Genomic DNA, 26,695 nt, shown 5'->3' with positions numbered 1-26,695 from the left:
ACTAAGCTTACATAGAAACCGTAGAACGCCTTGGTAACATCCTCAGCGGAAACATTCCGCAGACAGCCGAGCATATCGCGGAAGTTGTGTTGCTTTCCCTGCTCACATCCAAGCATTTCTCCCAGCTGTATGGATCGCAGCCTCGCTACCCCAGGATGGGTCGGCTGTGCCCATGAATCCAAATTAACACCCGACTGGGAAATCACTCTATGGAATAGCCCCTTCGACAGAGGAGACATCATGTGATATGTCCCACTGGCACCACCAGCGCTCTCGCCAAAGACTGTCACCGAGTTAGGATTGCCTCCGAAGGATGCCACATTTTCCTGGATCCACCGCAACACCAGATTCTGATCCTTAAGTCCGTTATTTCCCGGGCAGTCCTCCTGTTCGGTACTGAGAAAACCGAGAGGACCCAATCGGAAATTAGCTCCAACATAGATGATATCGTGATCCAGCAAAAAGTCCGGCCCATAGAAAGCTCGTGTTCCCGATCCACACTGCCAGCCACCACCGTGGAAGAATACCATCACGGGTAGGGGTCCATCACTGGTCGGTCGCTCCGGGACATACACATTCAGCTGAAGGCAATCCTCCACACCGGAAAGCTCCATATCTCTCCGATATGGATCTCTCTGAATGCAAAGCGGGGCATCCGCTACAGCTGCCCTATCGCCGCTCCACCCACCGAACGGAAGCGGTGCCTAGAAAAGAGACCAAGGGAAGGTAACAATCAGGAATAATTAATAGCCACGCCGGCCAATACACCCTTATGCATCGGCGGCTGTAATTTAGTGCTGTTTAAAATGCAGTTAAAGTTAGATTATCAGCGTGAGTTTCGTTTACCGATTATCCCTCCCTTAATCACGCGCCATCCCGGGGAGGAAATTAGTGCTGTGGCCAGCTTCGCGAATCGTACGATTTGTGTGTCAATTTGGTTTCGTGCCGCTGTATGTGAACGGCCCAACCGGGTCTGTCAAGAGACCGTTGTCCGCCCGTTAGACGTAACAGGGCAAATGAATAACTTGTTGTTAATTATTGCTCAATTGGAGAATGAACGGGACGCAGCCTCCGCAGGGGTCTGATGTGAAGCCAGCATCCTCTACGATAATGAAGTACTGCTTGGCACTTTATGGCACTAGCCATGTTGGAATACGGATTAACCGCAAAACCGGATTGTGTGGTATTCCGCGGATTAACTGTCGGTGATTTGGTTTACATCTAATTAAGCCATCTGCTGACAGAATCGGAATGGGAAACCACAGTGGCATAATATAGTTTCATATGAGTGTGTTCCAAATTTGCAGTTCTTTTGCTAGTTCGCGTGACATCGTACAGATTTTCAACCGACAACTGCTTTTAAAAATAACCATGATGAATGAACTTTATGAACTTCGGACGTGTATATGAAGTAATGAATAATTATGATCCATAATTTAGAGATTCAATTGAGTTCGTATAGGGTAGAGATGGGTGAATTCACATGAGCCGTCTATTTGAGGCAGTTCGTCAGGAAGGACGTTTGAGTTAAGGCTCTCTATAAATATGCCGCTGCTTTTGGAAAAAACGCGGTTCTTGAATAAACGTTTAAAATATAATGGAGGCTCACTGCGAGAAACATGAGCAAGAAACAAACAGTTCTCGTCGGGTTAGAAAATTCGTTTATGAAGCTTATGTCATTTAAAAATGGGGCAGATTCAAATATGTCCAATACGTTCATGGTTCAATGAATCAATGTATCAAAAAACATTTAATAATAGAAATATAAATGAAAAAATGTAATATTCATAGTTATTTCGAGAGTAATGCCTAACTTCTTTGTTCATCTCTTTGCCGCCTTGGTCCCATCATATTTTCATCTGATCGATGTTTTCATAACCTTCCCCATTCAACTATAACTTCCGATTTACTGTAACCCAAAATATAGAACGAAACGAAATGAGAAAATTTATTGAGGTAGAAGTTTTGGTAGCTCTGTATTCAATCTCCGAAAAGAAGAGAAACATTACATCGCAAGGTCCGCCCTTCCTCCATTTTGTGATTCTCCTGTCAGCTAGCACAGCGGCCTAGCAACGACGAGCATCAGTAGGAACGTGAAGAACAGGATGTCAAAATTTGAATATAATTTTGATATTACACTTTTTTATTAATTTATATTTCGGATGGTACTGCTCCTTACGAAAATCATACTATGTTACATTGGCACCTGTTTTTGTTGTCATTTTCTATTATGCGCGTCTTCAAATTCGAAGACAATATAGCTCATGTAACAGTAGTCTGGAAACAAAATTCGACCAATGTTAATAATTTATCCGCAAGTTGAAGGTGGACATCTTCGCTAGGCCAACACGCTTTCTTTCACTGGTATCTCATCTAGATATTCATTCTTTGAATAAATTTGTGCTATGCTAATGTGAAAAGTAATCCTGAACAAATCCCTTTATTCCCTTATAATGGCTTCATTTCTCATCATTGTTTGTTGTTAGTTTCTGGCTACCGACAGTTGAATTTGAGTCCCGCAAAAAACTCAGCCGAATCTCGCTGAGCCAGTGGCGTAGCGTGACCGGGTGACACTCGGGCGGGTTACTTGGGTGTCAAAATGTCTACGGAGTCTTGGTATCTCTAGCAAAAGCTACCTCTTCGAAATTTCGTAGTTGCCAGTTTGTCAAATCGACCTTCATAACTACTCACTCACTCATAACAAGTGTCGAGCTTCTTCTTTAGGTCGTTCTTGTTCAACCGTTCTTGTAACTTCTGATGAAAATTACCAATGCATTCCAACGTTCCTTCTTCCATCGGGTCTGGAGATATTTCGCCTAGTTTGCTCATTTAATCTTATCTAGCTATCTAAAAGTATCTTAGGAATTCTTCTTCCAGTAGCAAATGTTTAGTCAATGGATTTAATAAAACCTTCTTAATGGCCGTTTCGAATAGACTGTCCTTTCAACAGCGAAAAAAATTACCAGTGCATTGAGTCTGATCACAACGTTACTCTTAGATGGTCCTTTGTTTTGCAAATATTCTGCGCTAGATCTACTTCATGCGGTACAGCGCTTCAGGAGGGACCGTGCACTTGATCCAGTATTTGAGTCGAACAATACCCCAGTGGCTGTGATCACCCCATAATTTGGTTTCACAGCAGTATAATTAGCACTCCATCGAATTTGCGATAATCTTTTAACAACATACCTGTGTGGCTTAGAAACATTTCTCAACGATCAGTTGAAACGGCGAAAAACGAGTAAACAGATTAAACAGTTCTAAAAATATCACACACTGTAGATTCTTAGCAAAATCATGTTGTCCTCATAAGCCCATAGAGTTGTGTATAAACCTCATGAATACGACTTTTTTGTTTTGCTTTCTCAACAAAACCTGAATTCCATCATTTGATCCTGACATGGTTGGATAGCCTGCGAACGGGACTTCATGAAAACTAAACCCTGACCTTCCAGCGGTTGAAAGATGTCGTTATTCAAATCTACAAATTTTCCTATCCAAAACGGAAAAACTAGGAGTGTGTTATATCTGTGACATAACCGCAAGATTAACGTAGTACTACCATTGGCTTAGTAATAATTTGTTTGAAGTTGCATCTAAATCAATTGTCTATAAATGAATAACTATTTTGTTTTCCCTTAGAATTGTCTTGCGGTTTGTTCAAATATATACGAAATGATATTCTTTCGCTTGACGTTCGACACTGAAATCCTTAAGACAACCTTATTAAATCCTCCGTACATCCGAAATATCTTTTCGTGATATAAAAAATCATCACGGGTACACCTAGTTAACTGCACAAATGTGTGCAAAATCATATTCTACCCAAACGATTTTACATGTCCGTTCATCACGGCAAAAGAGAAACGGGCAGAAGTTGGCCAGCTGACGCATCATGCATCAGCCGCAGAACAATCGGGAGTGAAATGAAATTCCAAGAAGCTATCGCTATTTATAATGATTTGAATAGTTAGCTTTCGAAGCAGTTCTGAATTATCGAAACATGTGACCATTATTATGGCCATTAGGTAAAAAACATCTCTCGTAGATCTTTTATCTTTCGAATAATGTTATTTTCATAAAACTTCGTTCATTCGGTAGAGAGATATTAACGCTCAAAACTTTGTACTTCGATCGTAACTTCCTCGTTTTCGAGACTTACAATTTACATTTCAGGACAGAAATGAAAGATGCAGTATGACGAAATAATGAATATAAAAAACCAAGAAAGATTCTATAACATGAACTATTCCATAGTGACTTATATTGTTAGATAATACCATAAGTTACCTTCATTCAAAATTATGTTTTTTTTTTAATATAATATATTTGTTATGATCATGGGCGCCCGGGACGGACCAACTCCGATATTCGACTTCCGCTATTAAAGTTCTTCCACCCAATAGAGTAGTGCGGGGCAAAGGTGCGCACCTAACTGTTGTCGTCCAATAACTCTTGAAATAAAAGCAAATAACATGCAGTTTGCTGACCAAATTGTAACTATATATATTACCTTCGAAACGTTATACAATAATTTCTCGAGTTTTGTTTGTAGTTAGACAAAAACCTATTTTAATACAAAATGACAAATGCGTACTTTTGCCCCATAGTGGGGGCAATTTAGGGAGTCAGGTCAGGACCACCCTCCCCTACATACTTCAAACTTCCTCAGCTTTGAAAATCAATTAAAAGATCACTCAATGGAGAGTTCTGGAATTGGACTCATGGTTATCTAATCAGTATGTATATGTCTACGAAAACCCTCAATGGTTTTGACGTTGGACTTCGTCTTTCAGTAAGGTTGCTGACTTAGTAAACAAGTTCCGTTTAAATGAAATAAGATTAACGTAAATAACTGTTTTCGCCACGGACCAATTCTGATGATTACGAACCAACCGAATCGTTAATTCTATAAAAAAAAACAGTTGTGCTATATCAGTGGTTTCAATTTTTGCTCCATTCCCCACAAAAACTAATCCCAGTGCTTCTCCCTAACAGTATTTTGAAAGAAAGTGTGTAACATATCAGTAAAATTATGAAAGTATACAAACGAGTTTCGAGCTATGTTCGCACCAACCTTGATGTTATACTTATATCTGATTACAAAAAGGTTTATAAAGTATGTCAAGTCAGATGGCACCTGCGCTTGAACATTTCCCGTCAAAAAAGTAATTCTTGAGAACGTTATCGAAAAGCACACCTCATGTCATCTTCGATACCCACTTAGTTACGGTGTTTTGTTTCCATCAGCAGCATTGTAGGAAAACCAGATTCACAGAAATACGATGCAAAAGACAACAACACTCGTAACGCTTATTCCGCATATCAGGATAAGAATCATTTTAAGATCGATAAGTTTGTGCTGAAATCAGTCCGAAACTTTCAAAACTGCCAGACGGAAGGCACTTCAAACCATGGTCAGATGTTGTTCTCCGGTATATGGAAAATATGTTTCAAGTTTAACTTGAAGTCTTAACAAATTACAATTTACGTTTTTTACGGCCTTCTGTATTGTTTCGTGCTCTGTTCCATCATCAATCACTGGCGAAAGTCTTTCAAACATTGCGAAGTTGTTCAATTGAACATAGATTTGGAATGTTTGCCAAGGATCGCAAATTTTAGCGTATCCAATTATTTTTTGTGACTGGTTTTGCTAATCATTGTCATCTTTAATGCGAAATAATTGTGTAGTATTTCCTTGCACAATTCCCCTCTTTTAATGACCAAATTCCCCACTAGGGGTGAATTCCACCCCGGTTGAAAATCACTGTGCTATATCTTACCGTTCACTAATCCGTATACTTTTTTTCAAAGTCGATGTATACAACGATCGCACAGCGCCATATGCAGAGTCTGAGCCTTAATATGAACATAAAAAATTCTGTTGTCGAAAACCACAATTATTATTCTATTAAAGTGTTTATTATTAAATTTCCTTCCTTCCTTCCTTCCTTCCTTCCTTCCTTCCTTCCTTCCTTCCTTCCTTCCTTCCTTCCTTCCTTCCTTCCTTCCTTCCTTCCTTCCTTCCTTCCTTCCTTCCTTCCTTCCTTCCTTCCTTCCTTCCTTCCTTCCTTCCTTCCTTCCTTCCTTCCTTCCTTCCTTCCTTCCTTCCTTCCTTCCTTCCTTCCTTCCTTCCTTCCTTCCTTCCTTCCTTCCTTCCTTCCTTCCTTCCTTCCTTCCTTCCTTCCTTCCTTCCTTCCTTCCTTCCTTCCTTCCTTCCTTCCTTCCTTCCTTCCTTCCTTCCTTCCTTCCTTCCTTCCTTCCTTCCTTCCTTCCTTCCTTCCTTCCTTCCTTCCTTCCTTCCTTCTTTCCTTCCTTCCTTCCTTCCTTCCTTCCTTCCTTCCTTCCTTCCTTCCTTCCTTCCTTCCTTCCTTCCTTCCTTCCTTCCTTCCTTCCTTCTTTCCTTCCTTCCTTCCTTCCTTCCTTCCTTCCTTCCTTCCTTCCTTCCTTCCTTCCTTCCTACCTTCCTTCCTTCATTCATTCCTTCCTTCCTTCCTTCCTTCCTTGCTTCCTTCCTTCCTTCCTTCCTTCCTTCCTTCCTTCCTTCCTTCCTTCCTTCCTTCCTTCCTTCCTTCCTTCCTTCCTTCCTTCCTTCCTTCCTTCCTAGCTTGTTTATTTGGTTTCATTGACAATTATTAAACTAACGCTAAGCCTCAAGAAAGGCTGTGCTTACTCTGTACTTGCTCTCACTCTGTGCTAGTACTGGAATAGTAAATGCAAAAATCATGTTTTATACTTTCGTCCGGTCTAGGTGCAAAGCTGGAATTGTTTCGCTGTTCCGTTTTTTCTGCGTATTTTAATGTCTGTGAAGAATTCCAAATGATTTCAGCGAGACAACTGACGGTTCGCTGCAACAAACGAATATTTCATAACACATTGATGTGAATATCTCCTTATTTGTCAAGGCATGGTCAAACAATAAAGGGAAGGTTTGCGTGATAGTTTGAGGCCCCTCTCCCCCTCTCTAAGGGGGGCTGCCATAGAAATGAAACGCAAATTTATTCACTCCACCCCCCTCTCTAAGGGGAGGCTGTCATACAAATGAAGCACAAATTTCTGAATTACTCGAGAAATAATCAAGCAATCAAAACCAAATTTGGCATGTGGTGGTTTTAGGATTTAATAAGTATTTCTATGGTGGATAGACACTCCTTCCGATCTCTAAGGGCGGGCTGTCATAAAAATGAAACACAAATTTCTGAATAACTCGAAAACTAATCAAGCAAATGGAGCCAAATTTGGCACGGGGCACGATTCTCTGGTGAATACACACCACCCCTTCTCTAAGGGGGGCTGCCAGACAAACGAAACACAAACTTCTGCATAACTCGAGGTTTTTGTGTATGAGAAATGTTTCCATAATGGTATGATACCCCTCCATCCTCTGGAATGAAGAGGGGGTCCCATAAAAATATTACACATATTTCAACCAAAAATATTCCAATCAAACATGACAATTGAGAATTTTCGGAAAACTTTGAAGGAAAAAGGGAAAATTCGGAGAATTAAATTCCCATATGTTCTACAATTACATAGTGACAAGTGCTGTTAGTCCATTTGATGCTTGCACTAGCGAAATTGATTTTTTTTTAGAAACTGTAAATGGAATTTAATGTGATGAAACACACTCCAAACATGTTATTTGCAAGTGGTTGAAAAATCTTGAACGAGAATTATGTCTGAAAATAATCTGATATTATAATGATGAGTTTTGTTAGAAATACTAGGAATTTCACAGTAAAAGGTAAATTCAACGGGGTCGATTAGAAGACCAATCAATGAACAGCTCTGCGATTGGACCCATGAACTTGCTCATAGTAAGAAAACGTGAATTTTTGGGTGGGACGAAGTTTGCCGGGTTAGCTAGTCCAGTATAAACGAGTAGCTAATGGATTTGAAACCAGCACATTACTTCGTAAATTTGGCGAAAACCTTTTGTGGGCTGAAGGTCAAGCCCTCAGTGTCAAGCCACAAAGGAAACGAGTTCAACCAAATCTATTGGAAAAGATTGATACAAACCTTGACATTTTATATGGTGTGACAAATGTTCCAGTCATGCTCACAGTTGTTTAATGAGAGCTCATACGCTGTTGAATGAGAGCAACAACTGTGACTAGTTTGATACATTATCTGCTAGAAATCAGTAAGTAATAAAAATACAGTACCAAATAAAAATCAAGAATTTCAATTTGCATATAATAAGTGCTATGTCATTCACGAAAGTATGAGCAACTTATTGCAACTAATCGATATATCGTGCACTGATGTTGTATTTGAACTAAATCATGCCTTCTACATGCTGGCTTCTAACAATGTAACTATATAGAAAATCAGTAGAAAAAACAGCCATTAATCTTTATCCACCCAACAGTCAGAGGTCTATCATAAATTGACATGAAGCATGACTGCGAACCTACAAGGTAGTAAGCCACTTCACGTAACGTCAAGATTAGAAGCACCGGTTTTTTTCTGTCTCCTATGTAAGTTATGCCGGCTTCATAAATTACAAATGAATCTGAGAGGCTTCTACGGTGGCTGTGACACGCAGCCTCTCTGTACCGCTTATATTTCGCCTTCAGATGTATCAATCATGTAGTCCATTGCTAAAACAAACACGTAAACCACGATATCATGTAGCCGTCGCCATCGCTACCACCGGTATCGTCACCATCAACATCATCGTCAAGCGATTTCAGGCTGACATTGGCCATTTGTTGTGACAAATTGTTTGATTATTATTTTGTTCTCCACCGCTACCTTCGACCGAGCTGCAAAATTCAAGAGCATTTAAATGAACCCGCATAAAATTGCCGCGTTAGTTTCGGGTTGAGACCAACCGAAGTGTGAAGCTCCATCCAATTCCGGCATGTTTCGTTAGCTCGAAATGGTGGGATGGGGGTAGAAGGTATCGAGGTCGCTCGATGGAGCTTTGAGCAAAGCACATAATCCACCCCGGAAAGAGATTGAAAAAGGGATAACACGATAATATTCTCATTATCATCGCCTCGCTCGTCGCCGGCTCTAATGGTGGAGGAAATTTTAATTGCATTTCCAATTCGCACATTGTAACGAACCAGGTTTATGGGCTATGCGAAATGGAAGGAACCCAGCTCAAGGGTTCGCTCATTTTCGTCCATTTCCCCCCCGTGATGCATGACGAAATTTGACGTCAATCTCCGATGACGGGGTGAAATTGGATGATAATTTATTTATGAAACTTACGGGCTATTGCATCCACGTAACTATTTTAAAATTCCAATTATCATTAGCGTTTATCTGAGCGGAAAATAAACATGGAGAAGTTCTGACAACGGTTATTGAAATTATATCTGGTTTCGAGATTCTATAATACACGATTGCTATCAATACAAATCTGATAAGAGCTCAATTATTTCGCCCAGTGGGGGAAAAATTTAAGATGAAAGAAAACAAATAAAATAACGCTCGTCTCGTTTCTTTGGTGTTGATCAACTTATGATGAGAGTGCTGTGGCGGTGTTTTTTTTTGTTATTCATTTTCGTTTCTGTTTTCCTCTGCGAGTATAAAGAAACAAATCTCCCCGATTCCGCAAACAGCCAGCGGAACGTAACTCAAACTTAACCTCACACCTAAGTGGGACCAACCGAAGGACCCTTTTGTTTCATTAGAGGATATATCTGTCTGGTTTACGATGAAGGCAAATATAATTTTATCGTATCCTAGAAGACGTTGTTACCCCATCCGTTAGAGGGTTCCGGGCAGTGTGTTCACTGAGAAAAATATTCGTTGATTTTTTGCTCATTATGAGGAGATAATTCCGATTTTTTGTTCGGTTGTGAATATATAGCAAGTTGTTTGACTGTTCGGATGTAGTACATGAAATCGGGGTTTAAAAAAAATGTTTGATGCCTAATGTCTTGAAATTGTATGAAACGTCGAGATCTACGGTCATATTGAAATTTTGTTTGTCAAAAATCGAGTCTTTGGAACTCTGGGATCTTTTTTCCCGGAATACGAGGCAACCTTTCACCGTCCCGTATGTAAAATCGAGATGACCATTTTCATAAGTACGGTTTTCATACGTTTTGTCACGTTTCGAGTAACTTTTGCTGGTTCCGACCTCCCTGGCTACATTATGGTGAACAAATTGAGGCTACCTGTGCGACTCTTCGTGCCAAAGCCCCATGACTTGCCAAAATGCAAAAAATGCAAAGTTAGTCAAACAGCAACTTATTGCGCCAACAAGGAGCGTTGTGTCACTTGCGGAGCGCAACATCTGGGCGTATCCTGCAGTGCTACTGAGCATAAGTGTTCATATTGCCAGGGAACCCCACGCGTGCTCACAGCTTGTGAAACTTACAAGAGTCGCTGGGACAAACAGAAGCGCTCTTTGAAGGAACGCTTAAAACCCGAACGAAATGCAAAGTTATTCAAACAAACAAACTATCAAATACAAAGAAAGAGAGGTCCTAACTTCCGTGGGAATACTTCACCTTCGAACGACCCAGCACTCGAGGGGGCATCGAAATCCCCAACTGTCCCTGTTTTAGCGTCAGCAACAAGTTCCCGATCGGGATTTATGAAGTTGACTGACATTGTGGATAAAATCTTCACGTTCTTTAATATTTTAGACTCCATCAGAACCATTGTCACAGCCAGGACCCGAATTCTTCGAAGATGAAAAATGAAAATCGACTCTCCTCTCAGTAGCTTCGCTTCGACTAGGACTATTTCAGCATTCCCCTTCAACATAATTTGAATTGACTAGAAAATGAATTGACGAGCGTTGAGAGCGAGAATGACTGATGAACTTTTCTTGTCAATGATTATTCTAATTGACGTGACTAATGAATACAAACCTGCCTCTTCATTCAACTAACTTCAATCCAAACTTCTACTTCCCCCTGACACGAATCAGTTTACACACGTACACAATCTTATTTTAACGTCCATATGAAGTGAAACGACATCGACATCGACATCGAGCATGTTGTCTGGTCGTGTATCCGGTTCCATACTGCTCGCTCTCAGCTCTCTAGAGCACTGAGAGCACAAGGCAGACAATCGGAGATCCCCGTCCGGGATATCTTAGGTAGCCGTGATCCTGATCTTCTGCTTCATCTATACCTGTTCCTCAGGAACGCCGATGTCAACGTTTAATGATGTTTCCTTCGTTGTGTCCTCGTTTTATATCCCTCCTATCAGATCGATAAACTTTTACTTAGTCGCGGCAATACATACACACACTCTTTACAGATACACGGGCCAAAGGTTGTGCAGTCCACTGATCATTCAACAAGAGCCAAAGGTTGTACCGCTCATGACAACTCTACATGAACTGATGATTGCGCCGGTTAGTGACCATTCTATCCTGGATTCCTCGAGTCGAGAAAGACGCACCACGCTAGATATGGGGTACAGACTAGGGGGGCATTGCTGATTAATGGTCAGCTGCATCCCAATAGGAAGTATCCCGTGTCGGGCACACGTACAGAGCATCGAAGACTGCAACATACCAATTATGAGAACACTTGTAATACTAACCTCGAGCCAACCGCGAGTAATCGGTTACATATTACTAACATAGATAATAAGAAAAATTGTCAAAGTATTGAACTCCCGGCCCCGTGAGGCTAACGCCATATGAGCCTTGATAAAAATATATATGTTGGAAAAAAAAGGGAAACGAAAACTTTATTTCTGATGCAAAAAAGTAGTTACACCACTAATGGACGACTTTATTGTTTACCCATCGTGAACTCAAACATCGATACATGCATACGTGATACATGAGAGAGAGAAACGAATTCAGTCTGGGACGAGTCACTTCAATATGCAATGAAGTCTATTTGACGGGGACGAATGAAATGAGATAGTCTAGTCGTAGAGGGAGATACGGAGAACGCCCGAATGACTGTTGAGTCATGTTAACGGAGAAGCTGCTGGAAGAGGCAAAAACTTATTTCCAATTGAATGCGAAGGCGAATTTCTTCATAGTCTCCTGACTATCCTCAGTTGAATATGACTTTGCCCAGAACTGCTGTTCACTATAAATTAGAGATTTAGGAACATTTTCTTTCACATCACGTAAGCTTTTTCGTTTATTTGCTATTTGTGAATAATTCGTCAACATTAATCATGTTTCCGACACTGGCTAAACTAAAAGTTTGAAATGCTCAGATTTCAAAATCCTCTGAAGCATTAAGGGAAACTCCAAATTGGAGGCTGGACGGAAAGGTGAAGAGTGCGTGTATGTGTGGAAATGCGTATGTATATGTGTGAGTATCATCATTCCTTACAATATTTGTACCTACAAACGCATGAAAACGAAAGTTACGAACTGTTCGTTCTGAGAGTCGCATAGGATTTTGTACTTCTGATGCGATTGCGATTAAATGCTCCTCTAATTTACTCCAAACTTTGAAAAATCGGCTAGAAAAAACGACGGAACGTATCAATATGAAATGGTCACAGATGTTTAGGGAATAGATTAGGCTAAAAATGAGCCTACAAACATTAGAACTTACTGCAATATTTGCAGAATTAGAGTGGATTTTGTAAATCACTAGAAAAATCCTGTTTATGGCACTTTTTTGGAATCAATGGAAAAAATTTGAATAACTTTTTTTTCGTCAAAGTAAAAAAATTATCTTGTGCAGAATTTATTGAAATTTTCAAAACTGCCTTTCAATTTGCGGTGCGATGGTTTTTTATTGATTTGATCATCATCAACAACGGAAAGGTAATTTTTCATTTAAACTGGAATATCTCTGTGTGGGAAGGTCCTACAGGATCGTTCTCGATACCGAATGAAGACTGGTTGATAAGGTTAATTGTATTTGCTGTTGAGTTGGCCAGCAAAAAATTTTGTTAGTCCAGAATATTCTTGAAAAAACAAAGAAAATCGATTTTTTATTTCTTCCCGATGTTGTTGCTCACTACACCTACACACACCAAGATGAAAAAATGTACGTAAAAAATTCCAATACCGATATACGTTGATTTTTCACGAAGTTATAGCTTGTCAAAAATCACTTAAAATTTTCGACTTCGCACTCTGTTTCTTTAATTATTTTGTCGAGTGTATGAAGAAATCAAATTCTTGTTTCTTGTAATAAATAAATAGACCTGTGATTCAAATTGAATTGAAACTTCTTTAAAAAAAAAAGGCTTTGGACAAGATCGTCTGACTATTACACTATAGAGCAAATCCAAAGGAGTTAAGAGTTACCCATGTTATGTTTAGGAGTTTTAACCCACATGTCTTCAAATATTTTTCAACGTAACTCCTAAACATATATTTTTACCTTAATGATGTATTTGGAAAAGTTGTTGAAAATTATAAGCAAATTCAAAAATTTCATGAGCATGACGGTATAACACGACAAACATATTAAAAGAGCCTATTTACTATAAAAAAGATAATTAATTAGAAATATTTTTTTAAATATCTCGTGAATGGCTGCATTTAGAAGATGATTGATAAAGATTTTTTATTGATCAAATCATATCAGGATTCATAATTTGTGGCTAAAAGTGATTGTTAATATACAAAAATTCCATGTTTCTGAAATTCATAAAAAATCGATGTTTCACAAGGTTCGTCAAAAATAGTTTTACCATCTTAAACTAATTTTTAAAATTTTCTACATGACTTCTATTTTATATGAAAAAATTAATAAAAATTCAAAAATACATATATAAATAAAAATAATAAAATTAATAAAGACAATAAATTAGAAATGTTTTATGAAATATCTCGAGAATGACTGTATTTAGAAGGAGATTGATAAAGAGATTTTTTATTTAAAATCACATCAGTATTCATAATTTGTGGCTAAAAATGATTGTTAACATACAAAAATTCGATTTTTTTGAGATATAGATTATCAAGATTTCTCTTACAAAAATTGATAAGCCCTTTTCAAAAGTTACACTTGAGTTAAAAAAATCCAAATTGCTGTGGAAAATTCATATTTCGTCCAACCCAAACGGAATACAGACTTTCATTCGAATCAAAAATCCAAGTTTTTAAAATCTGCATTTTTAGGACGATTTCATTTGGAATTCCTCTATATCAATAATTTGAAGGCATATAGTAATGCATCGAAATCCGGACGCTTAAGCGCTTACGAAAATGACTTCAACTACTTAAAAATATTGACATATCATAGCATGAAAAATTAGCGTTCCTATAGGATTAGAAGTCCTTCATCTAGGTTATGAATCACAGAATTCCACAAAATCATGTTATATTTGTTCAAAAATTTGAAATTTCTTTCATGGAGCTGTCCACATACCACGTGGACAATTTTATGGAGGGGTAGGAGGTAATAAAATGTCCACGCTTGTCCACGAAGAGGAGGAAGGGGTTTTAGAGTGAGTCCACGTGGACAGGAAGAAAACATATTTTTTAAATATAATCACCTGTACATTCAAAATTAAATAAAATCTGTTACATATTCAAGAATTTCAAAACTCTCTGTATTTATCAAGAAATGGATTGAGCCGCCTGAGAGTGCTGCCCAGTCAAATGATCGATCTCGAGAGCAGTTAGTCATAGGATAATAATGTCTGTATAGTTTTTCATACAGAATTGCGTGTAAAATACATTTTTCAAAGTATTTTAATTTCGTCAATTTCTAGGAACCAATAGTGCAATTTCAAATGAAATCGTTCTAAAAATGCGGATTTTAGAAATATGTATTTTTGATTCGAATAAAAGTTTGTATTCCGTTTGGGTTGGATGAAATATGAGTTTTCCACACTAATTGAGAATTTTTGGACTCAAGGGTAACTTTTGAAAAGGGTTTATCTAAATTTTTTGATATCCTACAATATATTGTACATCATTTCAATATCAGAAACATACGCTCAATATTATTTCACAACCCCCTATGTTGTGCAATAATATTGTAGATGTATGAGCCGCTTTAGATAGAGTTATAGACTATTGATGTTTAAACGTGAAAAAAATATACACTGTTAAATTGTTGGTATTTTTTTTATTTCCAAAAAAATACTTTAATTTGCAATATCTAAAATATGTATTTTTTAATTTTTTCATAAAAAATAAAAGTCATGTAGAAAATTTAAAAATAAGTCTAAGATGATAAAACTATTTTTGAAGAACTTTGTGGAACATCGAATTTTTATGAATTTTCGAAACTTCGAATATTTGTATATTAACAAACATTTTTAGTCACAAATTATGAATCCGGATGTGATTTAAAACAAAAAAGCTCATTATTAATCTCCTTCTAAATGCAGTCATTCTCGAGATATTTAAAAAATATTTTTTTTCATATTAAATAGGTTCTTTTGTAATGTTAAAATACTCATGTTCTGTCATTTGTCGATTTAATTTGAGATTGTTCAATATATCCATTTGTATGAGATTGTCCATGCACCACTATTCGTTAAACTTAAAACAAATGAGCCAGTATTCTAATAAAAATATACATGGAATTAAGTAGCTGATTCGTAATATTTCAGGAACTTATAGAGGCTATCCTGATGCTGTTGAAAACAATCTTCTTCGCATATGGTCAATTCTCAACTAGGACAGAGTTGTTGAACTTTTCTTGAGCTCAATTTTATGCCTTGGACTGACTCTAATATAGAAAGTATTCTACATATAATGATTATTCTGCTCATTTGAATGATAATAAAATTTTGCATAGAATGTAGTTGTAAAAAATTTAAATTAATAGAACCAAGTACTTTTCAGAAGTAAAGAAATTTCTTGAAATGTTGTGTTTTTTTGGGTAAAAATCCAAAAACTCTAACCCAATTTTCCAGAAATGCATGATAAACTAAATTGTTTCTTCCAATCCAATTAAAGCTCTTCAACCACTCTACAATTCCTTCCTTGGAACCACACTGTTATCATTCTTTTTATCATCCACTATATTCAATATAATATAATATTAAAATAATATTTCTCAACAGAATTTTATGCAAAATTTCCTCATCTTTAAATGAAAGAAATTGAATCGTGCTAAACAGCGTATTTTTTTTAATTGAAATCAGTTTAAGGCAAAAAAAATCGGTCTCAAGGAAAGTTCAATAATTGTTTCTTAGTTGAGATTTGACCATAAACGAGGAATGCTTTTTGCATCAAATGTGATCCTCTATCATCTCCTGAAACAATGTGGATCAGCTACCTAACAACCTGTATATAACAATATTTTGAACAGATATAAACGTGTTCGATGCTTTATTCAGTTTAGGAGAAAGTTTGAACATTTCTTCAAATTTTCATAGAAAGTGGATTGATTTCTCAAAAACTGCTTTCAATCGGGCAACAGATTTCAAAGCTATTTTTTTTTTTGGAAAAATGAAACTTTTTTTTTAAATTAGGAGGATCGGGACAGCAATTGGCGGATCGGAAAAAAAGTTTTAACATTTCCAGATTTTTAAATAAAGCTAATTTTCTAATATTGAATATGTAAGAATAATAAGATATTTTTTTTGGAATTGTGTGCTTCATATTCGGATGCGGATTGTTCAACTGTATATTGCGCGTTTCCGTGTTGGCAAACCAGATAGCCTTTATAGAAGCGTGGCAGGGTACTGAAACAAAATAAACTTAAATAGAATTAAAATTCAATTTATGCGCCTTTCACTCATTTCCTCAATTATTCTAATAACACACAACAGGGGGAGGGGTATGAAAATGTCTACGCTTGTTCACTGAGGGGGAGGGAGGAGTCTAAAATCATGCTTTTTCTGTCCACGTGGTATGTGGACAGCCCCCATCGTGTTCTGATTTTAAATCCGGACACTTTGTAATCATGCTTTGAAATCCGGACAGTTTTGCTTTTAAATCCGGACACGAGTTTTCTTCGCAATTCTTTGAGAGAAATTATTTATTAATTATTGTTGAACTTATTAACGGGTGCGTCATAAGTAGCGTGACTGAATGGAAACACGTTTGGTACAAAAGTTGTATTATTAATTCAAATATTTATTGTATTTTTACAATATGACCACTACAAGAGGGCGCCATATATATATATTTTCAAAATCCTATCAATATGGGTATCAAATCAAAGGCTTGATTAGTAGAACACAGTTATTTATGAAAAATTTAAATCCAAAATGGGAGTGAATCCAAAATTTTGGATTTGAATTTGTCATAAATATCTGTGTTCTACTAGTCAAGCCCTTTCGTTTGATACTCCTATTGATGGGGTTTATAGAAAATATTAAATCCGCCATTTTATAGCGGCCGCCATCTTGGATTTATAATTTTCATAAATTACTGTGTGTGTAATAAAGCCCTTTGATATATTGACCACCATTTTGGATTTTCAAGATCATGAAATATGCAGTTTTATAATGACTGCAGAGATAAAGGTGTGTTCCAAATTTCAGATCATTCGGTCAACAGGAAAGGGGTTAAGTTTCTATTAATGTGGGACAGCGCTACAGACAAAGTTACGAAGTTATCCACGCACATAGAAACGGGTCATATAATCGACCTCGTCCAGTATACCGAGGAGTTTTGCGGTTTCCCGGATCGAAAATCTTTGCTCCACACTCCATACTCCGTACTAAGGCTTCTAACATACCCTTATGCAACTCCTTCAATGAGAATTTTAATCGTCAACTTTTGACCGTCCGGATTTAAAATCATTTTCTGAATGTGCTTTTTATTCCGGACATGGGTTTGTAAAATTCTAATTGATTTTTGACACACTAAATTGACACAATAGTAACTATCAGTCACATTAATTCAACATGCAAAAATGTCATGGTTTTGACACGATGTAATGTAATTGAATGTAATGAAAAAGTTTCCGGATTTAAAAGCGTCCGGATTCAGAAGCATCACTATACTCGTTTTCCATTCTGATTGAACGTTCAAATTCAGTTGACAGAATAAAATAATCTGGAATAAATTCTGGATCCATTCCTGTTAGCATCATTCATCCTTCTAATTCCGAGAGCACTCTCTGTCAATATTGCAGCATTAAAGCGTTGGAAATTCATTGATGCTCAACATTGGAAATAAACAGATTGCTGACCAACAGATCAACAGACTGAGGGAAGACCCCATTATTGATAATCTGTTAGGTTAAGTAAATTATACAGCACTTGAAGTTTAAGCAAGAGGCCAACACGCTCAAATTTAGATATTCTGTGTTCCAATGTTTTCTCCGTGCAAAATCAACGAACAAATATCCCCCAGGCGGACGCCAAACCAGTATTCTTATCATATTTTCCCTTTTCAGTTTGCATTTCATATCTCATCATTTACTCAAAATTCCCTCATTCATCCCCCCCCCCCTACCCGCTCGCATACTCCTCAGCACACCCACGCGGGCTGTGGAATGTTTTTCTTTCATCACATCGTCATCGCGAAATAAAGAAGGAAGCCACCGAGGAGATAATGCAGAGATTTAACAGTAAAGTTTTAAGCTAAATTTATGTGCTGGAATTCATATCTCGCTTGAAAATTTCTCTCGCCGCTATTTGTCTTTTTGTTGCGAGAAGGAAAAACTGATGAATTCCTTAGCGCGCCTCACTTCCTTATTCCCATGCCCTTTTCGGTTGGGCCAACCACCCATCATATCTGGACGCTTCGTCCCCCGCCCACACTTGTTTCCCATTATTACATTTCCATCCACGCTGACGATGAACGGTTCTTTTTCCCACGGGAGTGGAGGATGAGGAACAGGACCAGATAAAAGAGAGCGACGACGGCTGGCTGGTGTGGTATTTACTTTCGGAATGTTGAAATCACTTTGCTCTTGTCTCTCAGTAGGATTTTTTTTTTCTTCTGCTCGAGTTGTCGGTGTGTATTCATATTTTGCAGAGCGTAAAACCAACTGAAAAACCGGGAGTTGAAGAAAGCTGACATCTTAAAAGCACTTGAACTTTCCACCTCGCAGGCACCGAGTTGGAATTTTCATGACGACCGAGCTTTCCATTTCGTCCTTCTTCCCGTTGTCGCGAAGAGGTTCCAGGGCTCGGAGGAGCCGGTGTAAGGCAAATGTTTGCAAGTTACAAAGTGGAAAGTGCGTTTGTTTTCATTTGGAATTAACTTTCGAGGCGTTTGATATTTATTCAAGATAATTTGTAACTGTTGAAACTGTTGTGCTAGGGTTGAGGATGTTAAATGTGGCATTTTCACGGTAGAAATTATTATCCTTGCGAGTTGTGGCGGAATAAATTTAACTCGTGGGGGGAGGAATCAATTAATCGTGTTAGTTTGAAGTTCGAGAGTAGCGACAGTGGCTGCGATAACTCAATTTAACTTGCTCGATTCTAAGAGAGATATGGTTGGCAGTGATCCGATTATGCCGCAGTCATCCAAAACACTCGTATTAGCATAAATTTCCGTTTGAAGGTTTAATTAATTTTTCCCATAATTGATTACAGCCGCTTGAGTGTGGCAGAATGTTTTCATCATTGGGCTCTGCTGTCTCCGCCGCGTTCATCTTTCAATTAGGAAGTCATTTGCGTAATCCAATGTGATTAAGATGGAAACGTTGAATGACACGCGCGCGAGCCACCCCTCTCGCAAGTTGTCCCTATTATACCGGACGGTAGTGCGTCTGCTTTTGATAGAAAATAGAAGATCGTTATTAGAACCATTGATATTTCTTCTAAAACATGGTAATTCAATGGTGAATCATCCGTCTTCGGACCAGACCCCCTACGATTTGTTTACAACAAAATGTTGGCATAATAGAAAAAACGTAGAATGGCACAGTGTATTGAGAAACTTTGTATACTAACAATCCACGAAGAGCATCAGTGAAAATGGACGAAATGAGTAATGAATCACGATTCACTCTGATAGTCTTCTCTCCAGATATGAAAGACCAATAGGTAATGGAACCGCTGGGCAGTATCAATGCCCCTGGCACAAATTGATGTATATGTCATCCATCTTTGACATCTTTCAAACTAACAAATGGAGTGTTGCAAATTAAACAATGGTGTTCCACAATACTACGAATGAACCCTAACTGGTTATATCAAATCAATCATCGAATAGAATATCGCAAACAAATTTCGATGAAAATAATGCTGACGATGTTATCCACCCTGAGCAATAGTGGATATGAAATACATAACTTTCAATCACATCTTCAATCACTAAAAAATCCCTGAATTTTTATCAAAAATGATTCCGTCTCTTATTAAAGTACTCTTCATAAATATTGACAACATGGCTCATAATGGCCCAGATAACAGCATTTATTTTACCAATGTCGCCTGTCAATGACATAGACGTCGGTTGTTCGCATTGACAGCATTGCGCATCGAGTGTTCAATATGTGGATCATAAATTATAATGGAAAAGTTATGAACAAAAATTAATTTTCATTATCTATATCCAAGAGTAACACATTTTTTTTTTGCAAAATGTGAAAACATCCTGAGCTAAAATTGTTCCTGATTATGATTTTAAATTATGTTGATGTGTTTTTGTGGAAATATCTGGAAATTTACATGAAAAGGCAGGCAAATATATGAATTAAACATTGTCATACATATTTTAAACAATTTCATACTGCCGTCAGACGCGTCCACATTACGCTAATCGGCCTTGGCCGATAAAGCCGACTAAATGTGGACGTACCGCCCGGGCTTGCCGACGTGCCGAAAATTGGCTCCAATCAAACAGAACCTAACCCGAAACAAGTGGGTCCGGTTCGAGAAAGTCGAACCAAAACAAAACGAAGTAAATTAGCGTTGACGACATTGTGCTTCGTGTGTTCGTGACGGCTTCGTGCATCCGAAGGGGCTTCGGCTTCGTGCATTCGTTGGGGCGTCCACATTACATAACGAATCGAATATGCCGCCTGGTACAGGCCGATCGGCATCATTCGGCATAATGTGGACGCGCCTTTCGCGCCTACTAATCCGATAGTGGTTAATTTGCTTCACCAAACGGATATCACCACCAGACCTCGACACTGAACATCTGTCATCGCGAATGTCGTAGCTGCCGAAATTAATCGAGACAGTTTGGTTTGGTTGTGCGCATATTACGACGTAGGATTACGTCCTCCAGTAAAGGTGCAAAATCAGAACACATGGCTTGCGACTTTGCGAAACAAAGTTAACGTCAATAACTAACTTTGCTACGAACGAATTTTGATGATTTGCACACCAATCGAACCGTAAATTATCTATGATTTATTTGATATGCTATACATTATGATTCCCTAATCTGTCAACGGTTTCAAAAAATGAAACTTAGAACCTATTCGAGATTGCAAATTACAGTCCCAACACAGCAAGCGAGCAGACAATATTCGTTCCTGATGCTGAGAGGTTTTGCACAATATATAGAACGAACAAAAAAAGTAAATAGCGTTGTAATTTCATTCGACGGGGGCACCGGGTCGATTTTCATGTCGACTGGCGAGAATGTTTCTGTATTTTCGCATGACACGCACACATTGTTGTTTTTATGCGATGCAAAAAGTAGATTGAAGTGGTTAACACTTTGCGGATCGCACACGAGATTTCTCGTTTTCGCGTTCCTTCTTTACGGACTTGTGTGAAATTAGCGGGTAAAAGTTTTTGTTGCGTGCAAGTTTCTGTTCAACGTCTTGTTGGATTTAATGAACAATGCATTATTTCAATTGAAATAAATTGATTGTTTATCAAGTAACAACCTTTAAGATCATGCTCATTTGTTAGAGAATTGAATCATTCATCTTTCCACATAATTCATTTTTTTCTTGATCGTGACAGAGAAAAGTTATAGACTGAAACGTGAGCATGGTTCAAAATAGTAAAATGTACAGAATTTTGAAAATCAAAAAAAGTTGTTCGAATAGAGTTATCGAAGTTATTCGATAGAGAAATATTTCACCTATCTTCCAGCCACAATTTGATTAATCAGAAAAGAGTCTGAGAAAAGTTATAGGCCAAGTTGTATGGGAGGGAGTCAACCGCGAGTAATCGGTTTTCTACCTTACTAACCATAGAATTAGAAACTTTTTCATATACAGTTAAGAGTTCGGCTCTTTGAAACTTATGTAACTGAGCCTGTAAAAATTAACGAATTAATAAAAAAAAGTTGGATGGGAGAAATTAATTATTTTAAAGAAAATTGAAAAAAGTTATTCGAAAGGACGTTCTCGAGATAGTACCCATTCGATAAAGAATATTTTTATTCATCTTTAGCCAAATTTTCATTGGTCGGAAAAGGGTCTAAGAAAAGTTATAGGCCAAAACCTGTACAACATGTATGCGTGAAGTAAATTGATTTAAAGAAAATTAAAAAAAAGTTATTTGAATGGACCCAAAACACATTTTCGAGATAGTACTCATTCGATAAAGAATATTTTTATTTATCTTTGGCCAAATTTTCATTGTAACGAAAAGGGTATGAGAAAAGTTATTGACCAAAACGTTTATTTTAAACGTTTTATTTCAACTGAAATAATTAATTATTCATTAAATCCAGCAAGATGTTGAACAGAAACTTGAACGCAACAATTTTTATCCGCTGAACTTTCATCCGCTAACTTCACACATAGAGGCGAATGAAATGCAAAGTTTAAAGCCTCTTAAAAACTTGCAAGCAAAAGCAAACAACTTTACACAAGTCAAAACGTGTGGTCCCAGGCGTATGTCTTACATATTTCTTCCCGGTCCTTAAAGTGTTAAGAAATGAGCAATAATGGTGCTGGAAAAACGAATGTATGATCGCCTGTGATTGAATGTGCCATCTGTGAAGAAGACTGTCGAAATGATGCATTACAAATTGCGTGTGTAGTGCTCTCGCAAGGGCAAGAATAAATCATCAATCAACAAAGTTCAACTGTTTACTGTTACGGACATTTCATTTCATTTCCATTTCAAGGCTCCTTAACCTTTCTACTACAGAGTTACTCAAAAATTTTCAATGTATATCAGAGATAATAAAAAATGAATTGATTTTTATAACTTGCAAGCAGGGCCCGAAATCTTCGAAGGTGAAAAATGAAAACCGACTATACTCCCAGTGGCTTCGCTTCGACTAGAACTGCTTCGGCAGTCGCCGCCAACAAAAAATGACATGACTAGAAAATGAATTGACTAGCACTGACTAGCGAGGATGACTGGTGAACTAGTCCAGTCAGTGGTTATTTTAACTGACTCGACTAATGAATACAAATCTGCCTCTTCATTCAACTGACTTCAATCCACATTTCCATTTTCCCCTGATATCAATTTTGTACACGCGTACGCACGTCCATATAAAGAGGAACGAAAACTTGATTCCTGATGCAAAAAACCCATCACCCCATCAATGGACGGTTTTTTTTCTACCCATCGTGAACTCAAAGCAACGAACTAAGACATTTATCAAGTATGCTATAAAGGTCCTCGCATTAGTATTTGTTAGTATTAGACGTGCAAAATAGCGCACACACACTGCACGCTATTTTATACGTGTGAATAGTTTTTGTGTACGCTACAAAAAAAAGTCACAGGAGGGTTGTGTCCGAGACACGACCGCATAGTTGACGAAGGATTCCGTTAGGCTATCTGTTGATTTTGGATATGTTTGAAGATTTACATCGTTAAACTCTTTGATCATGTTTTGGTGGCCCTGAAAAGGGCCGTTTTGTTTGGTTGTTGGATTTTGTTTGTTCACTCCACCAGTGTTTACCGAGTGATAATGACAGAAAGATGGTAAACAGTCGTTGGATGGTGCGTATCAGATAAAAGATACCGAAGTGGAACAAGATATGATGAAAACCACCCTCTGTGATCTTAGACGAGATGCCGGCTATGTTATGTATGGACGAAATAAAGAAAAAAAACTCACCAATTTAATTTAACATAATTATCAATACTGAACACAATTATCAATTTTTCTCATCAGTAAAAACATGTTATTTGAATATAGAAAAAACATATTTGAAATGGGAAAAGTAATTTTCTCTTATAACTTTTACTTTCTGAGTGTTTATTCAACTCAATGCGAATTTTAATTGGACCAACAGCACCTAATATAATACTATATGTACAGCATATGGGAAATAACTTTTTCTAATATTTCTTCACTGTTCCAATTTTTCTCGCCGTATAAACTTTCCTCGGGTGAAAATAAACACAATTTAATTATTTATGAAAATTGAAATAAATCTGCTACCACATATAATTTTACACTTACACTTGTGCTAATTTTTTCCCAATACACGATCGGTCATTGATATGAAATTTCACGAAGCCACCAACATTAAAGTTCCAAATTTAAATTTTATTTGCTAGAATTAATCGTATCACTCACCTTATTTGCAATATAAAAATGTCCCCGACTTACATATATTTGCAATGCCGATTTCCCCCCAGCAGCTTGGATTTGATGTCTCTATTAGGGAACACATTTCGGTAGGAACAAAAGCTTTCCCTACTTTCATGTATTTGCACTGCCGATTTCCCCCAGGCAGCTTGGTTTTGATGTCGCTGTTAGGGAACCGCCGCATGTGTGGCCAATTTTGACCAATCAGAAGTGGGTATTTCCGTTAAGATAGGAGTTGAGATTTCTCAATTGTTCGATAGTTAGTTTCATGAAATATATTATTTTCTACAATATAAAACAAATTTATAGAGTGCCGAAATCGATTGACGCAAAAATTTCATCAATCCATAATGAAATGACTGAGCAATACGCGTTTTGTCACAATTTTCACGATGTGCTCGATCTTCGATTTTCAATTTGTACCCCAATATGTTCCCGAAAGACGTAATCCTACGTCAAAATCTAGCTCACCTGTAGCGTTTGTCAAACCACGGTGAACTCAAACATCGATGCGTGCAAACATGCATGGGAGAGAGAGAGAAAAGAATTCGTTTTGGGGGAAGTCACTTCAAAATGCACTGAGGACAATTTGACTGGGAAGAATGGAATGATATAGTCGAGTCGGTAGAGGGAGATAGCGACTAAACGCCCGACTGACTGTTCAGTCGTTTTGGCGGAGAAACTGCGTGAAGTGCCAGAAGTCATTTACCGACTGAATATGGATTTAGTTAGTCAGTTAGTCAGCCGACTATCCTCAGTTGACTATGACTATGCTGAGCTCTGCTTGTAAGAGCTTGTATGAATACAGGAATATGATCGAACATATCGATGACTTTTGATAACCGATCGATCATTTAATTTTCGTGAATTCAAGCTGTGTTTCCGGGTTGATACAGACATCAAAATACAGCACACTTTCCCAATGGTGAGAGCTGAGTTCATCTACGAAAACAGAAGAGGAAAGGCTGTCCCACAATGGTTACTGTCGCCGCCGCAGCTGCCACCACACTACTGCTTCAGTCCGGATTTTCTGTAGCCGTTCTGCAAAAAATGCTGCAAAGTAGAATTTGTGTATTTTTTCTCTGAAAAGCATATATTTTTGGAAAGTTGAAGATAAGAGATTGATGAGAGATACTGAAAAACTAATTGGATATTCAATAAATTCAGTGTTTCAGTTTTGCTCAAGACAGCGAACAATCAACGGTACATGTTAATATTGAGAGTTAAGTTGTTTAAATTGACTTTTTATTGTTTTGCGGATCGTTCGCGCTCCTCAGTACCAGCATTCATTCATCGACACTATTAAATATTCGTACTAAAGAATTCATTTTTAAATTTCTTGATTGTTTTTCCTCGCCGACAATAATTTTCTAGTCCTACTTTAAAAATGTGGTCGTGTCTTGAACACAACCTTCTCTTTTTTTTCTCACGATACAACGTTTAAAGTAATGGTGACAACATTGCATTTGCGGATAGGTTAGTTGAGACACTTTTGATTGGGGAAACTGCAGCTAAGGGTCATAGTTCATTTCAAATATGATATGGTGAACATGTCCTTTCAAATGCACAATGTAAGGAAAAGATAACGCGTTGCAATAATTGGCATTTTGTTATCAAAGATAAAGAGGTCTCCTGAATTGTTTGCTTTTTTCGATCGTGACCTGTATGAATTGTTAGTTAGAGAGCAATATTCAATTCCTACATTATGCTAACTGAGACCGAGAGCGCCGTAAAGTGTTTTTTATCGTGTTATCGAGTTTATTGAGTGTTACTAAATTCTTGATAATGAAAAAAATGGATTGATTACAATAATTTGAAGGGCAATATAACTAGCATAGGAAATTAAAAGAATATGCGAGGGGGCACGTGGCCGTAATAATTAATTATTAAAATGCTCGGCCTCACTTGGCTATGTCAGATTAGAAAAGTTACTATAATGTCAAGAAAATGGATGAATCCAAAGATTTCCCCTTTATGCTCAAACCTGACCGCTTCTGTCTACCACTTGTTTCAAGCAAACATACAATCGTATAACTTGCATATTCTAAGTGATATCACAATCGTGAAATCGAGCAAATCAACATTTTAAATGCATATTATACAGATGCAGTTCTCTTTTTCGCTATTCCCTATTTCGCTCTATTCACCTATTCGTAATTCGCTTTTCACTCTATTCGTAACTAGCTGTTCACTCGAATCGCTAGAGCAATCTCTATTCGCTGTTCGCTCTATTCACTCTGTTCGCTCCATTTGCTCTTTTGCTCAATTCGCTGTTCGCGCTGTACAATCATCACTCCATTCGCTACTCGCTTCATTCACAGTTTGCTTTATTCGCCATTCGCTCCATTCGCTTCATTCGCTCTATTCGCTTCATTCGCTCTATTCGTTATTCACTCTATTCACTATTCACTCCATTCGCTATTCACTCCATTCGCTATTCGCTTCCTT

At 37.6% G+C, this 26,695-nt stretch overlaps 1 protein-coding gene across 1 annotated transcript in view; it reads right to left on the bottom strand.

The window, feature by feature from the left end:
* The window catches only part of LOC129778159 (venom carboxylesterase-6), a 70,823-nt gene that overhangs the window by 22,606 nt on the left and 21,522 nt on the right, over positions 1–26,695 (bottom strand). Inside the window, exon 2 of the mRNA XM_055784891.1 lies at positions 12–704. Within this exon, the coding sequence (XP_055640866.1) occupies positions 12–704 (693 nt within the window). The remainder of the gene's footprint in view (positions 1–11; positions 705–26,695) is intronic.

Source organism: Toxorhynchites rutilus, chromosome 3 (genome assembly GCF_029784135.1).
Source record: "Toxorhynchites rutilus septentrionalis strain SRP chromosome 3, ASM2978413v1, whole genome shotgun sequence".
In the NCBI taxonomy this organism is placed as follows: Eukaryota; Metazoa; Arthropoda; class Insecta; order Diptera; family Culicidae; genus Toxorhynchites; species Toxorhynchites rutilus.
This window is presented reverse-complemented; position numbering and strand designations above follow the sequence as displayed.